Source organism: Buceros rhinoceros, unplaced genomic scaffold, assembly GCF_000710305.1.
Source record: "Buceros rhinoceros silvestris isolate BGI_N320 unplaced genomic scaffold, ASM71030v1 scaffold21781, whole genome shotgun sequence".
NCBI classification, from domain to species: Eukaryota; Metazoa; Chordata; class Aves; order Bucerotiformes; family Bucerotidae; genus Buceros; species Buceros rhinoceros.
Window position 1 is genome coordinate 6,184 of NW_010396265.1, and position 14,979 is coordinate 21,162.

Below are 14,979 nucleotides of genomic sequence, written 5' to 3' on the forward strand. Positions count from 1 at the left end.
TACTAGCAAAACCATGTTTTTGCTTCTAAAACAAAAGTGATATATTCTGGTCCTAGATAACTTAATTTAACAGAGAATTCTCATTTCCGTGTTTAAGCTTAAAGCAGCTTTGAAACTATGTGGTTTATGGTCCAAAAATGCTATGAAGCATTTTATATCATGCTTTGATTTGTTTCACTATGTTGTTATTTAAAAACAATGGAACCTAATTGTGTTTCTATAATGCTAAACTGACATGCAGACCAGAATGCAATTTACAACAAAGTACTTGACCACACAGGAAGAATCTGACCGATGAGAAGAGCTGAAGTCACGTCTTAAACTTTAGACATTGGTATTCGTAGCCCTACAAGGCCACCGGTGGGGTCTCCTTCGGCAGTCTTCTCTAAAACTTGATTCACAAACTCTGATGTCTGTCCAGCTACAGGTAGTCCTAAAGAGGGAGAAATGTGCCGTAAGGTTATTATTCCTGGGACACTTTTGTACATTCCTGTAAGCAACAAAGCCAATGAACATTTTGGTTAGCAACCAACCAAAAGGCAACTGAAAGGAAGAAGCGCTTCTTTCCTTTCTCTACTCCAGAAACGGTTTGCAATCTAACGCATCGTAGACCAGATGCCTCTTCACACAGATGCAAAGACATTAAGTTTACTGCTTACCAAGCGTGTCTTTAATAAGCAAGTTCAGCTTTTGTTCCATGTTGACTCCTCTATCATCTTTAGGTATCTGCACCCGATTAACAATTTCTTGTTTAATGGAATTGATCACAAATAGTAAATTATCTGCAAAGAAAAAAAAACTGGATTAGATTTACAGCGCATTCTCCCTCGAGCAAAAGATAGTTGTCCACGCACTGTTATCTCTGTCAAAGGTGTCACATCACACTTACTGTAAAATTAAGATGTAATAGTTTACATCTGTAAAAATGTTCTTTCAAAAATATTTATATTACACACACACACTTACATAATTTACATCTGAAAAGTAGCTCAACACTGCAGGTAACCCCATTTACATACGCTTTATGGAGTGGACTGGTTTTGTACCAACAAAATTGTTGGGTTTGTACCAGCCCTGTTTTCTCTATAAACTGCCAGGTACTACCCAGGTTACTGATGGTGCAAAACACAGACTTGTCTGAACAAAAGAAAAATTAAGATGTGAAGAGTTGTATTTACCATATTCCGTGTTGAGACCCCAGAGTTTTACTTTATTGGCTTCATACTGGGCTTTCTTTTTTAGTCTACAAGCCCTATAGTAAGAAGAGGGGAAGAATTAGAACACTAACAAAAATTCCAGAATACTACGAGCATCTGTTTGTTTGCTACATAAACTCATCAACCAATACTCCCAGAGCTGTGATGTACAAAATGACCTGTCTGCTCACTCACTCTCCCTGAAAGCGCTCTGCTACCTCTCTCTGCACACATTGCACACTGGTGGGTTTTACCGCTGTATCAATCATTTGCCCTGCAGCTAAGGAAGGCAGCTTCCCGTGGAAATACAGTGTTATCTAGGGAACAGGAAAACTACATCTCCAAAGTGCCAGTTGCTCTGCCTTTTTTTATAACTGGTAATTAGCCCATTGCCGGAACTGCCACGATGAAGCAGGATCTCTTGAGTTGTGGGCATCCAAATTTACTTGTCCATGTAGCATTGTCTAATACATACCTGGAAGCCAGCTTGTTCTTTTCTTTTCTTGACCTCGGTCTGGCAGTTATGGGAAGTTCACTGACTGGCGTCAGGTCACTGATCACCTTATTCAGCTTCCTCAGTTCATTACCGATCTGTAGGAGTTTTCTGGGGTTGGGAGTCAGGTCTTCTACGTCAGTCCTCCGTGACTTCTTTGCTGCATATTTTCCTGTTTTAAATAGGCAGAAAGTTGGGTAGGGAAGTGATACAATACGTACAGAAACCTTAAAAAAAACATTAAGTATGGGGGTTTTTTTTGGGTGCAGTTTAAGTTCCTCTGTTCCTTAAAAGAGAAAGGACTGAAATAATGTGATCCCTACGGCCTTTCACAATAGAAACAGCATTTCCAGACAAACTGCTTTGTGCAATACCTACTGTATCCAGATCAGATAAGAGCAAATACTGCTGGCCAGTCTACTGGATGTGACAGACAGTATACACACAGCTGTGTTAAAAAATGTATGTCTCAAGGTCAAACCCAGCTGTTTTGCCCCAGCTCTAACTTGCCAACTCATGTATTCAGCCAATGTATCCTCTTGCACACTCAAGTTGATGACATTCATAAATAATCTTACTGCTAAAGTTCTGTTTTAAGGAAGAGTGTCAAGGATCTTCAGTGATACTGAGCTCAAATGATCCACACAAAAGCTAGTTAACCACTTCTGTATGTACTTGAAGCTACTTAAGGCCTGGTTTTCCTCAAGAAATACATATAGTCAAGACAAAAATCTTTATTCCTTAAGATTCTCTGCCACTGCCATGTGTCTTTTTATAGATTGCTATTGAAAATGCTGGTTGTTGCATAAAATTATAATAAAACTAACAAAATCTGCTCCAGAAATATTTATGAGAGTGCTAATAATTTAGCACGATTTATCTGAGGTAGTAAATGACCTCAGCACATGTCTAAAAAAATCCGACCTGTGTTATATTCTGTAGTTATGTAGTGTTTGACTCTACAAATCCCTTGCATACACACCTGACTTAAAGGTCACTTGCTCCTCTGGTCTGGTAGCACTGAGCCCTCAAGGCATGTTTGGTTGGTTGTTCTTTAATAACAAAGATATAGGACATCACAAGAAGGGACAGTGACAGGGACTTCAGGTACTTTTCCTCACCAAAAAGGATGTAAAGCATTGGAACAGGCTGGCCAGGGAAGTGGTGGAGTCACCATCCCTGGAGGTATTTAAAACACGTGTAGATGTGGTGCTGAAGGACATGACTTGGTGGTGACTTGGCAGTGCTGGGTTAACGGTTGGATTTGATGTTCTTAAAGGTCTCTCTCAACCAAAACAATTCTGTGATTCTATAACTGTATTGATATTTCACTACAAGAAAAATAAGCATATACAAACTAAGGAGATTTTTAAAAAAGTTTTCTTCCCTAAATGAATCTACAAATAACAACAAAAACCTTACAGAAGGTAAACTGACGTGTTAAAGATAGTAATTTTCAATCGGAAGGGAATGTTAACGTTAGAACCAGGGGAGCTGGTATCCTTTTCCCCTTCAAAGTCAAGATCAAAGGGAGCAGCCTACCAAAGAGGTCCTGTGACAAGAAAACAAACATTACTCCTACGAGTGGCTTGTGCTGGGTGACGTTAGTCATGTGCGCGGCACAGCAAATTGCTAATCAAGACGTTACGAGAATTAACCACAGTTATTAGACAATTTGATTTAAGTTTCTAAGAGGGTATTTTAAGGAAATAGTTTAATCACAGAAAAGTAACTGCTTCACTGTGCTGCATTCACATAGGTGGGAGAAACAAGTCGGAAGGAGCAAATCCAGACAGCTTTTACACCTTACTGCGTGTCCTTCAAGTCCACACTGCAGTCAGCGTGAACTCTGCATCTCAGATCACTTCCAGCTTACTTCTAACACCAGCAAAACTGAAACTAACAGCTACGAGGAGAAAATGTCCATCAAGTGACTCATCCAATATGTTTACAGGAAACTTCAGACTCTTGGGGTTACCACTGAAAGCCCTTGGAAGTCACAATTCTCAATTCATCCACCTTCTTCTGGAAGAAACCACACTGGAAGTTCCTGCTGTATGTTCACTGTGCCTCCCCTGGACACTGTGCAGAACTCTGCTAACTGAGCAACAGACTTACAGTGTTTTAATGATTTATATTCATTGCCAAAACATGACTTCTTGGCACTTGCAAGGATGGGAGTTTGGCTACTGAAGGTGTCAGAACCAAGACATTCACTCAAAACTAGAACTCTATTCTTACCGTGATGGAGACCATTCTTCTGATACAGGTTACTTGGTAACGTATCTCGACTCCACTCAGACGGCCTCAGCATTCTGTCTTGTTGCAATGGCATTAATTGCTCACTGTACTCCCAGAAGTATCTTCGCTTGCCTCTTTTCCGAGAGGATATTGCAGTCATTTCTTTCAAATCCTCCACAGAATCATTTTCATACCCTAAAGAGATGCATTGCATTTTTTATATGATGTTGACAAAACTATTTCTAGTCTTTTAATAGTGAATTTAGTATTCAAGAGCAAAACCACAGACAAGACCTGGTTTACATTATCTAACAGACCTGCTCTTCAGCGTCAGCTACTACTGGGGATAGACACTGAGCCAGCGATGGTGCTTCATAAGTCGAAAAGAGACGAATTATTTATGCGTTGAAAGCCCCTTTATGTTTGGTGACCCCTTAAGCTCTATTGCTCTTCTCCCCCAGAATACCACCACTGCAGGGTACAGCCAACAGCTGTTGGAGAGTGTTCTTCCATCCTTACAATTTTCTTCATGAATCTGCTGGAACATAATCCTAACTCGCCTCCACATTTTAATTAATCTCTAGTCAAAAAGCATGGAAAGAGAAGCAGATAATAAAGATGGATTAGCAAAAGACTAATAAAGCAAGCAAAATTATTCAATCATAGAATATTCTGAGTTGGAAGGGATCCAGCTAGGATCATCAAGTCCAACTCCTGTTCCTTCTGGAGTCTGAATACCTTCGGGAAATAAATCAAACCACCCATCTCTCATAGACGAGAGGAAGGGGACTCTGTTATCAGGACAATGACCTAAAGCCCCTAAGAAAAGAAATTGAAAGGATCTGGACACAAGCTGTTCAATCTCTCCCTAACCCCTTCAGTGGAACGAAGAGAAATTATCCAGAGTAAAGCTGCAGCATATTTTAGAGGTATATTATGATGCACATGGTATGATGAACTGCTCATGAAGTACATGGAAACTGTCATGCCACTATCCGCATTACATAAATATTTATACCATAATTATGTAAACACAAACCACAGGTTTTTAAATCTTGCCTATGCTTTAGAAAATAAAGACATCCTATACTAAGGTTAAAAACACCCAAACCACTGCATCACCTTCTGTACTAAAATGCCGTATGATAATTTATGTTTCCTTAGAATGCATTTCCAAACACCACAGACACTGATGAAGCTTAAAGAAAAACCAGCACTTGAACAGGCCGTAATGAGCCTTGACCCCATATGCCTGAGCTCTGCTTCATCTTTTAACAGCAGCACAAAGAACACTTTCTTCTTTCTAAAACAGTCCATTCAATTAGTTTGTCTGCACTTGAAAAAACAGTTGACAGAGGAAAAACAAACTTTCTTACTTTGGTCTGACTTTCACTTTATAAGCCAAAGTATGAATAAAAATTAGGTGCACAGAAGAATGAAATCAGTTCTAAAGTTCTGCTTCTAATCATTTCATCAACTCACTTACTTTGATTCTCTAGTTTATTAAAAAGACAGTATTTTAAAGGCAAATCAAGCAATTAAACACGCTTTATAAAACATTTTTCTTGTATAGCCAAAATTATTATGACAATTTCCATTAGTTTCAAATACCATCAATACTTTTAACTGTACTTCCACTTTACCACATGGCATTTGACAGAAGTAGTATCAAAATACTCTTAAGAAAACCACTTTCCACTTGAAAAAACATGTCAAGCTACATAACTGATTATATAGATATGTATAAATTTAGCCCATCTTCATGATAACACAGAATTAAGCCAACTGATGAAAACAAATCTCTTTAAGAGCTGATGTGTACAAATGTACAAGGTTAAAATCAAGACTTCCTGTTTGCTTATTTAAACTATAATTAATTTAGCAACTTAAATTACGCTGACTTAATGCATCCTGCCTTGCAACTCTAACATTGACCTGCTATCATTTTAAAGTTACATAAAATAATCTAGTGCACAGTGTCCTAACCTAGTCCATTAACATACAGGAGTGCAACAAATCTGTTCAGCTTTTCTGCACTGCATTCATCTTCCTTGAGTTCTCCTCGTGGCAGAGATCCCAAAGCAGTCTCATTTTCTTTGGCAGGCTTCTAAGAAACCTGAAAAGGTTCTTGTATTTACCCTTCAAGACTTTTGCAAATCCCTCCTAAAAATCTTTCTTCGCACCTCTCACTATAGGGTTTTAGGTTCAAATTCACCAGGGTTAAATTAAGTAAAACAGAGAACAGGACAGACACAACTTCTGCATCTCGACAGATTAAAAGCAAGAAAAGCCCCACCAAAACAAAACCAGAAAAACCCTTCTCTGTACCATCTAATCACACTGACTTCCTTCAACCCATTCATGGGTCTTTCCCTCCATCTGATGGTCAGGATGGCGCTAAAAAAAGATACAATGCAACCTCTTCAAGCAATCTCCATGTCTCTATAAGCACTTTTCTCTTTCAGTTATTTTCTCTCCAGTGCTACTGAAAACTGAATTGCTCAAAAAAGATACAGTGCAACCTCTTCAAGCAATCTCCGTGTCTCTATAAGCACTTTTCTCTTTCAGCTATTTTCTCTCCAGTGCTACTGAAAACTGAATCAGTTGTTGCATCTCCCATTTCTGGAATCTCTTGACTACTTAATGGGAGAAGCAATCATTTCCAGATACTTACATTAAATGAGATAGGTAAAATATACTAGTAAGGGCAAAAAAAGTTTAAGTGCTGGAAAAAGCCTGGGCTGATAATTCCATGATAGATCACCTTTGCAGGTGACCAAAATTGCTGAATTGGTGCCACGGTGATAACAAAAACATTGTTGCCTAAACCTGCCTGACAGCCAGACACATTTTTAGCTATTTCTCTAAGATTCTGAAGTTCTCTATACCACAGTATTTCCTTGGTCAACACCAGCACTTTAAGAAATCATTTCATGCACTCCAAAAATGTATGTGATGAACAAACAAAAGCAAAGTTTGTATAAAACACATCGGAGGGACAGCAATAACTAGCAAGTTCTTGTCCCTTCAGTAAATTACATTTTCACCCTAAATTTATCAACTGATTTTGGTTTCAGTACTGTGGAAGGTTAAATCTTCCTGTGCTTTGTCTATTTTTAGAAACTTTAGGGTAACAGTAAATACTGTGGATAAAGGTAAAAAAGCAACACGAAGTACAAGAGTGACATCATTAAATATCTGGAGACATGAACTGCTAATATAATCAAAGCACACCGTCAAACTTTTAGTACCACCATACTCAAGGTGAATGGCTTCCTTCACTTAAAGCCGTAGCAAGCTTGTGGGAGCCGAGTTCCTCAGGTACTGCACTGCACGGCATACCCATGGTTGGAGGCGAGAGAGATTGCTTGTCAGTAAAATTTGAACAAATGGCAAATAGTTCATGTAATGCCACCAACTGAAAGCCCAGAATTTAATACAACATCTCTTTCAAGGTTACCAGGCTTGCTACGCAACACGGCTCCGTGGGCTGCAAGCGCTGTGCAGTACAGCAGTCATTAATAGTGTAATAGCTACTAAAAGCCCCAGAAAGTAGAGGGAGTTCAATTCAGAAGAAGGGAGGAAGCAGTTTTAAAATGCTCATAAAAATGCGCTATGTACATGTAAAAGTAACATAAAGGGTATAATGCTTAACAAGCTGAATGCCAGCTCGGGAAATCTACTTAGAAAATAATTTAAACTGAGAGTTCTTTATGACAAACACTGGCAAGCTTTAGGGAAGCTGCTCTTTTTCAAAAGGCAAAATTTCAGCTGCCTTCCCCCCTCCCCCGAAGTTCCATATTGCCAAATGTCTGAATAACTTAATTCTCATACTCCACTACAAAGCATTTTTAAAACGTGAATATTCTAATACTTTTTACAATGAAACTAATTCTTGGCTACAGTCCTGTGCCTTTCCCTTCAGATTTTGTTTGTATACAACATTACCGCTTTGTTACCTTCTAGGTGAAGGTTAGTTCTTATTTCTGTTGTTAAGGCTCCATTTCTACATGCAGAAGAGAGGAATTCAGTATCCTTTGAAGACTCACTAAGTGTTACTGCTGAAAACCACCAAGAAATGGTTCTATTAGTTTCAGTGGTAGGTATCTGGGTTCTCTGGAAAACTGTACCTACAGTCAGGCTATGATATTATACCAGCTCTCAAGAGGTACAACTCTGGATAAATTCAAAGCAGCAACCTACTAAAGCACTAGAAAGCTCTGCTCGTCCTACTGTCAAGCCATGATAAAAGAAGATAATTGCAGGCAGTTGCTCTATGACCTTAGGCTACAAACTAGCTTTCCTGTACTCTCTATTATCAGCTTTGTTGCCTGACCACGGTTTATGCAGTTTTTCTTGAAAGAGGGCAATAGAGACCTTGTACACTTTTCATGAATTACAGTTTGCAAAGCACAAATCTGAGATGGAAGTTCACAATTTAAGATCAATGTTGCTCATCTGTCACTATAAAGCACTCAGAAGCATTCTTTCCCTCTTGGCAGACAAATCCATTAATCTCCATATTAACAAAGCCCAACATTGCTGGTACCTGGTTCTGAGAAAGTATCGCTGATGTCGTCATCTTTATCATCCTCATAATCTTCTTCTTCATCATCGTTTTCAGACAGCTCATGCTCGCTGCCGAATCCTTCATCATGGTCCTCATCTTCAATATCATCCTCATCCTCCTCGTCTTCCTCAGGGTCTCCTTTGGCTGACTGCTCACCCAAACTGTCTGTTACAAAAAGAGAATAGTTGTGCTCTTCTTTCTTCTGTGAAGAATCTGACACTGATGTGCTGGCAGAAAGACTGCTCTCCCCCACAATAAGCCCTGGGCTTTCCTGGGCTGGACTCAGAAGCAGTTCTTGAGTCTCTTTAAAAGGCAGAACAGGAGGCGTACTGTGACCGTGTGGGGACTCTATTCCTTTTCTTTCTTGTCTCTTTGCTACAGCACCACTATAGCAGGTGTTTTCCTTTGCTGCATCAGCATGTGCCTGGCTCAGCACTGGTCTGCTCTGCGGTAAAGGATTGATCTTTACTTTTGCCTTTTTAACATAGTCTTTACATTCAACATGAATGTTCACCTTTTCATTATTGTACACACTGGTCTTCACCATGATTTGTGTACTGGAAGCAGGCTGAGTTGCAGGTTTGCCTGCCTTCTGAACACAGTCCGACAAAGGTGCCTCAGCCTGAACGTTCTTCGAGGAACAGACTGGGGCTGCTGCTCTGGTTGCAATTTTTTTGCCAGGTAACAAAGGATTTAAAGGGTTTTGTTTTACACTAAAGAGCAAATCAGGGTAATAGAGTGAATCAGAAACAGGCTGGGAGTCCTCACTGTTAAGCTGAGCCAGTGTTGGTGTTTTGCTTATCACCTCTTCATCTTGGTATGGGCTTGAAAAGTCATCAAGGCCCAGATAATCCACCTCTTTTGTTCCCCAGATGTCACAGCTGGTTAATTTAGTGTACTTAGTTAAGTCTTCACAGTAGGTGTCCCACTGCTCCCACTTAGAGGTGACAGCAGCTTCTTTGTCCAGGATGTCTGTAAAAGACTCCAAGTTCTCAAGGTCTTTGCAGTCCTCCATTGAAAGTAAGTTCTCCCTGGAGCTTTGCTGATAGTCCATTTCTCTGTCCTGTGCATAAGAAGACAAGTTAAAAATTAATACAAAAAAGTATCAATCATCTCTGTCCTCTACTTAATCTAGCATGGTGAGCTGAATTCCAGCAAAGTGTAAGAGTGATAACATGAAAACACCTCAGCTTCCAACTAAAAGCTTCTTTTGAGGGGCAGAATGGAGTCCAACTTCCATGCTTCAGCAGCAGATACTTCTGAAGAGACTGCTAAAGGTACAACTCAAATGCCACTGGATTAATTTGCTGCTATTGCAAATTCATCTGGTCATCAGGAACTACACTATTACCGATATCCAGGTATTTAAACTATGAAAGATTTCAAAACCGAGGTGTTTTATTCTCTGTTAACCTAGGTCAATCTTTGCTGCGTGCTTAACACAATACGCTCAAGTCTCCCACTCCCTGGAAAACCTCTTTCTAACATGATTGATAACTGCTGTGAGATACCTTTCTCCTTTGATGCAGAGAAAAAAAAAGAATAAAAGAATGCCAGTATAAGTAGGTCATAAGTCAACTTTTATTTTGCTTCCCCTGCATTCACAGCTTGGGTGAGGTAGCATATAGCTGGTCTTGCAGAAAAGATTGTCAGAAGAGTCTCAAGCACTATTACATAATGTCAACACAGCTCTATCTGAGACTTGCATATCAAGCCTCTCCTGATGGCCAGCTTTAACAAACATCTATTGAAGAAGCATCACATTTGCTGGACAAGCAGTTAAGCTCTTCCCTAATCAGCGGCTAGCAGTAATGAATAATCTAGCGTTCTCAAACAAATATGCCTTTATTACTGCACAAACTCAGAGTATTTCTCAAGAAGAGGAAGTTATGAACACACAGAAAAATGACCTACCAGTTCATACATGAAGTCTGGATCTGAACTGCTTGCCAAGAGATCTGTGCTCATCAGAGTCTGCTCTGAAAACACATGGCTCCGAAAGGCGTCCCCAAAAGGAGGGTCCATTCCACTCACACTGGGCTACAACGGAATTGATACTGACATTTGAGGCATGCTATAAAAAGGCATATTATCTTCTTTGACAAAACATAAAGAGCATTGCCATTTCATCCAAGTCTCTGAACTTCTGCTCTACTCGCATCTGGAAGGATTTTAACTACACAGATATATCATTTCTCAGAGCGAGAGAGTGTTTTAAGAGCAGCTAACAACATGCAGCTCTTTAATCAAAGGACACATTTGTATTCATCATATAGCTGCAAGAGCATTGCTCATTCATCTTTTTTGCTGGTTTGAAATTCTCATGCGTTTGTCAAGTTTAGCGATATGTTAGCATTTGTAGGAGAGCCACTACTGGCAAGATCTGTGCGTATCAATAGGCATTACACGCTTGCAGGGCCTTCAGCCTAATACAAACCATTTTGTACTAAAGCAGTGTCGACTGTTTTTAGAACCCTTAGAACTCACAAAACTTCCACCTGGGATTGTAACAAAACCAAAACATATTACAACTAAATCAAGAGCGTTATATCTCTTGAGAACAAAGTAGAACTTAGCAAAAAACCATTATGCAGGATGACTGGGCATGCTGGAATGGGCAGCAAGGCTTTCTGCTACATTTAATTCCAGACCTCTATTTCTCTTCTAGACACACTTGCCCTGAGGGTTGGGAAAGGAGAAACACTGTATGCTGAAAGTCGCTCAGTGTGCTGATGTGTGAATCACTGCAGTAATAAAAGGCTGCTCTCCAGGCATCCACCCTCATCAAGATAACTATGCTGCATCTTGCTGTGTGAACAAATAACAGCTCCAAGAGCTGCAACACAGCTTCCACCATAGACACTACCAGGATGCTAAAAAATATAAATCATTTATTCTCTTATAAAGTCTCCCTGCTAATGCCAGTCACCTGGTTGCTCTTAAACTTTTTTAAATAAGGGAGCAAAATTATTTACAGAAGCAAATAAAATCATAACAGACTTACCTGAGGCATTTCCAAGCCCAGATTCCCCAAATCCAATTCCAAACTTCTTGTTTTAGTCACTTGTAGATTCCTTTCCAGCTTTACTTCAGTCTCTGTGAGTTTGACTCAATCCATGCAATGAAATTTTTCCTTAGGATAACTTGAGTTCACCCTGATGGAGCTCTTCTATTTGTAGACTTCTATGCAGAATAAACACAGCAAACCCCCAAGGAGGTCAGTAATCATTCACCAAAATGCTAGTGCTTAAAAAACAGCCAAAGTGAAGTGAAGACAAAAATTGCCCCTGAGAAGTGATTATTGCTCATGCTGGAATGTACAGCACATTTTCTTCCCCGACCTCTTCCATTGAACATAAAGCCACAGATGCTACAGAACGGAGTTCCGCAAAAGCTTCCTGGCTGAGTTACATTCTGTTGCCTTTTTTCCTCACTACCAAGACCATGAGCTTACAGACATGTGAAAAGCCGGCCTAAATGGCACTGATGACCAGCATACCACTGGGTATACCAGAGAGAAACAATCTCTATGATTAATGTAACAGAACAAATAAATTCTAAAAATGTCTCAGGCAAACGTCTCGAAATACCCATTTCAGAATAGGCAGCAACGCTGCTTCAGCAGTATCTCCTCCTTTTCTTAAGGGATTCATCCATCCAGCATCAGATAAGACGATATCAGTCACTCACACAGCAACATCTAGTGGCAGAGGGATTACAGCAAGCGTGATTGCTGTCCGTTGCACAGGAAGGGAAGAGACAGACTTCCCCAACACAAAGAATTAAAAATTGTGCTGAATTCATAGCTGCCCAATAAAATACCTTCTCTATTAATTTCAAGTAAGACACATGGTGAAATTGGTCCAATTTGTCTATTAGTAATTTTACCAGTTGAGTAGTTTCTATAGACCCACTGCTACTTCAGATGTGTTTCGAAAGACTTTTCTGAGCCTCATTCCCGCATTTTTTAACAATGCAAGGAAAAACTGAACTGTAAAAAGGCAAGCACCTTAGCACAAACACCAGTAACTGTATCTACACTAAAAGCATGATGAAAGACTCATAAAATAAGTAACAGGAAGCAAAAAAGAGCAGTGTTATATCAAAAACAACAATAATAAAAATCATCCATGCCATCAAACCGTAGTATTTAACGGAACTACATCATTTTCAAGGATAGTGCTTTCTTACCGGCTTGCTTGCCTGCAAGATCCCTACCCTTACATAAAGTCTTTTCAACAAAACAGCAGCATTAGAAGAGCATAATAAAAAACCCAAACCATCACACTTGTACAGTTTTGCAGCATTATCAGTTAAAATACATCTGTTTCTTTGAGCAGACTTCTTCACTCAGCATTGCTCCCAAGTCAGACTGTGGAGCAGTCTGCTCAGGCTACGTTTATTCGCCTATTTTGAAAAACAAAGAGTAAAGGAAAAGTGTTCCTCTACAGTGGAGCTACGCTCAGAACCCTCCTCCCACCAGCACATGACAGCACCCCCGTGATTATTCCTACTTTCGGACAGTGTCTCAGCTAATTTGTTATATTCAGCATATGTACCATCAGACTGTGGTAAAAAAAACGGATGCTGCAAGAAAGTCTTATCAAAACATACTGCTTTTCAAACAGCAGCTGGAATATAAAGAACAACAATTCCAAATCCAGTTATATGCAAGTTCTCAGTAAAACCATGCTACCATCTGCCAAAGCAACCCATTCCTTGTAAGGCCCTGCGCTGAGTAAGAACCAGTTCCTTCCGAGAAAATGTTCTTTCTGATCTAAAACTTCCAGGGAACTCTTTTTACTTCTCTTAAAGTGACACTTCGAGTTAAGTTTGCGTCCCAGAGCAATGTTCCTCAAGAACCCCCCTCTCCCTTCACCCAGCAAAAGCCACACCGCAGCAGAACTAGTCCTTTCTACGTTGTCAAATGTGGTCTGAACAACTAAACGATTTTTCAGCCTGGCCTGATCTAGGAAAAAGCATCTGTTCTTTAAAACAAATAACAAGGTAAGCAGCATATAATCTTTACTACCAATCTACGTGTGAGTAGTATCTCATTTTCCTTCCATACAGAGTGCAGAGACTGATGCCTTTTTCAAAAGAACATCAGATTAATACTTTGACGTCAACACCAGACCACCACCATCTGTGTGCACATGGGAGACTGTCAAAGTTCTGCCACTGCATCACAGAAAGGGAAAAGAAGGGAGACGTTTGCTGCTGCTTTACCAGTTACTCTTTGTTATGTTTTTGTTAGAACAGGTACCTCAAGTCATTCCACTGTGTTTCACACACAACTGCGAAAGAGGAGTGAAACTTAATCTGTACTGACACTGATTTCAGTAACAACCAACCAACGCTTCCAAGCGTCAGGACCAGGGAGCTTTTGCATCCTTTACAAATCCTCAGAACAGACATTAAATGTTCAAAATACTTCTGGTATCTCAAAGACCAGAGTGATCTTTTCACTATAAACTGATAACACCATTTAAGAATGACAGTGTATATCCTGGGTCAAAGCAGTGTATCAGCTAATCTGATGTTCTGTAATTCTCTTTACATTTCATTCTTAACATTTTATAATATTAATATTTAAATGTGATTTGAATCCCATTAAGAGCTATTCAAGTATTCTACAAAATAAGATTTTTCTTGGTAGCTGTATGGAGGGTTAAACCTGGTAAGGCTGCCTCAGGGAGCTGCACAATCTAGGCATGCTTCATGCTACCACAACACAGACACACTTCCAATTGCTTTTAAATTTCCCAGAATCATCAAGATCTTCATCAAAAGACTCCTGGTGTTCACACTTAACTACCAGTATTTTGTCGTGAACTGGTAAATGAAGATGTATAATAGAAGTCAATGACACATATGGAAGCCCAGATGTAAAATCTGAACTCATGGTGAAGGACAGGTAACTTCACAGACCACAGCTGAATTCCGCTTTTATAAAATTTATCATTATTGGCACTCTCAGCCCAAGACTGAGTTAGACCAGAACAGTACAGTTCTTACGTTATCTATAACGAATACAGGTCTGAATGAACTGAAAGATCTGTGGCAAAGCTCAAGAAGAGCAGCGTAAGAATTACTGAAGATAAATATAGCAGGAATTTCTACTTTAGGACAATTTTCATTAATGCCTTACATCAGCCCTTCCCAAACAGAGAGATTCAGAGGTGAAATCCCGCAGCTGCCTCACAGCAACCGAACCGCAGGTGGAACACACAGCCCGAGGCAGCGGGCTGGGTGCTGCCACTCCTTCTGGCAGCAGCCTGCAGTTAAATCAGATTAAGGTGATTAAGGATCCAGTACCAAAGTTGGTTCGGTGTCTGCAGACTGAATCACATCAGCACAGAGCTGTGCCCATGCTCCTGGGAGACCACTCGCTCATTTCCTTGGGCATGAGGAAGGGGAAGACACTTCAGGAACTGCTACGTTCATCCAGTATTTGGGGTACTGATGGAGGCATGCAC

At 40.0% G+C, this 14,979-nt stretch overlaps 1 protein-coding gene across 2 annotated transcripts; it reads right to left on the reverse strand.

The window, feature by feature from the left end:
• Window positions 1–317: 317 nt before the first annotated feature.
• CREBRF (CREB3 regulatory factor) lies at window positions 318–11,679 on the reverse strand. Of its 2 annotated transcripts, XM_010145858.1 has the most exons (9): window positions 11,505–11,679; window positions 10,415–10,540; window positions 8,480–9,563; window positions 7,890–7,991; window positions 3,931–4,125; window positions 1,672–1,861; window positions 1,179–1,252; window positions 660–782; window positions 318–433 (listed from the first exon to the last, which is right to left on the reverse strand). In XM_010145858.1, the coding sequence occupies exons 1-9, from the start codon at window positions 11,511–11,513 to the stop codon at window positions 318–320; spliced, it is 2,019 nt and encodes a 672-aa protein (XP_010144160.1). In that variant the 5' UTR covers window positions 11,514–11,679. The 2 variants fall into 2 exon arrangements, with proteins under 2 accessions (XP_010144160.1, XP_010144161.1); XM_010145859.1 differs by lacking the exon at window positions 7,890–7,991.
• Between the last annotated feature and the right edge of the window lie 3,300 nt (window positions 11,680–14,979).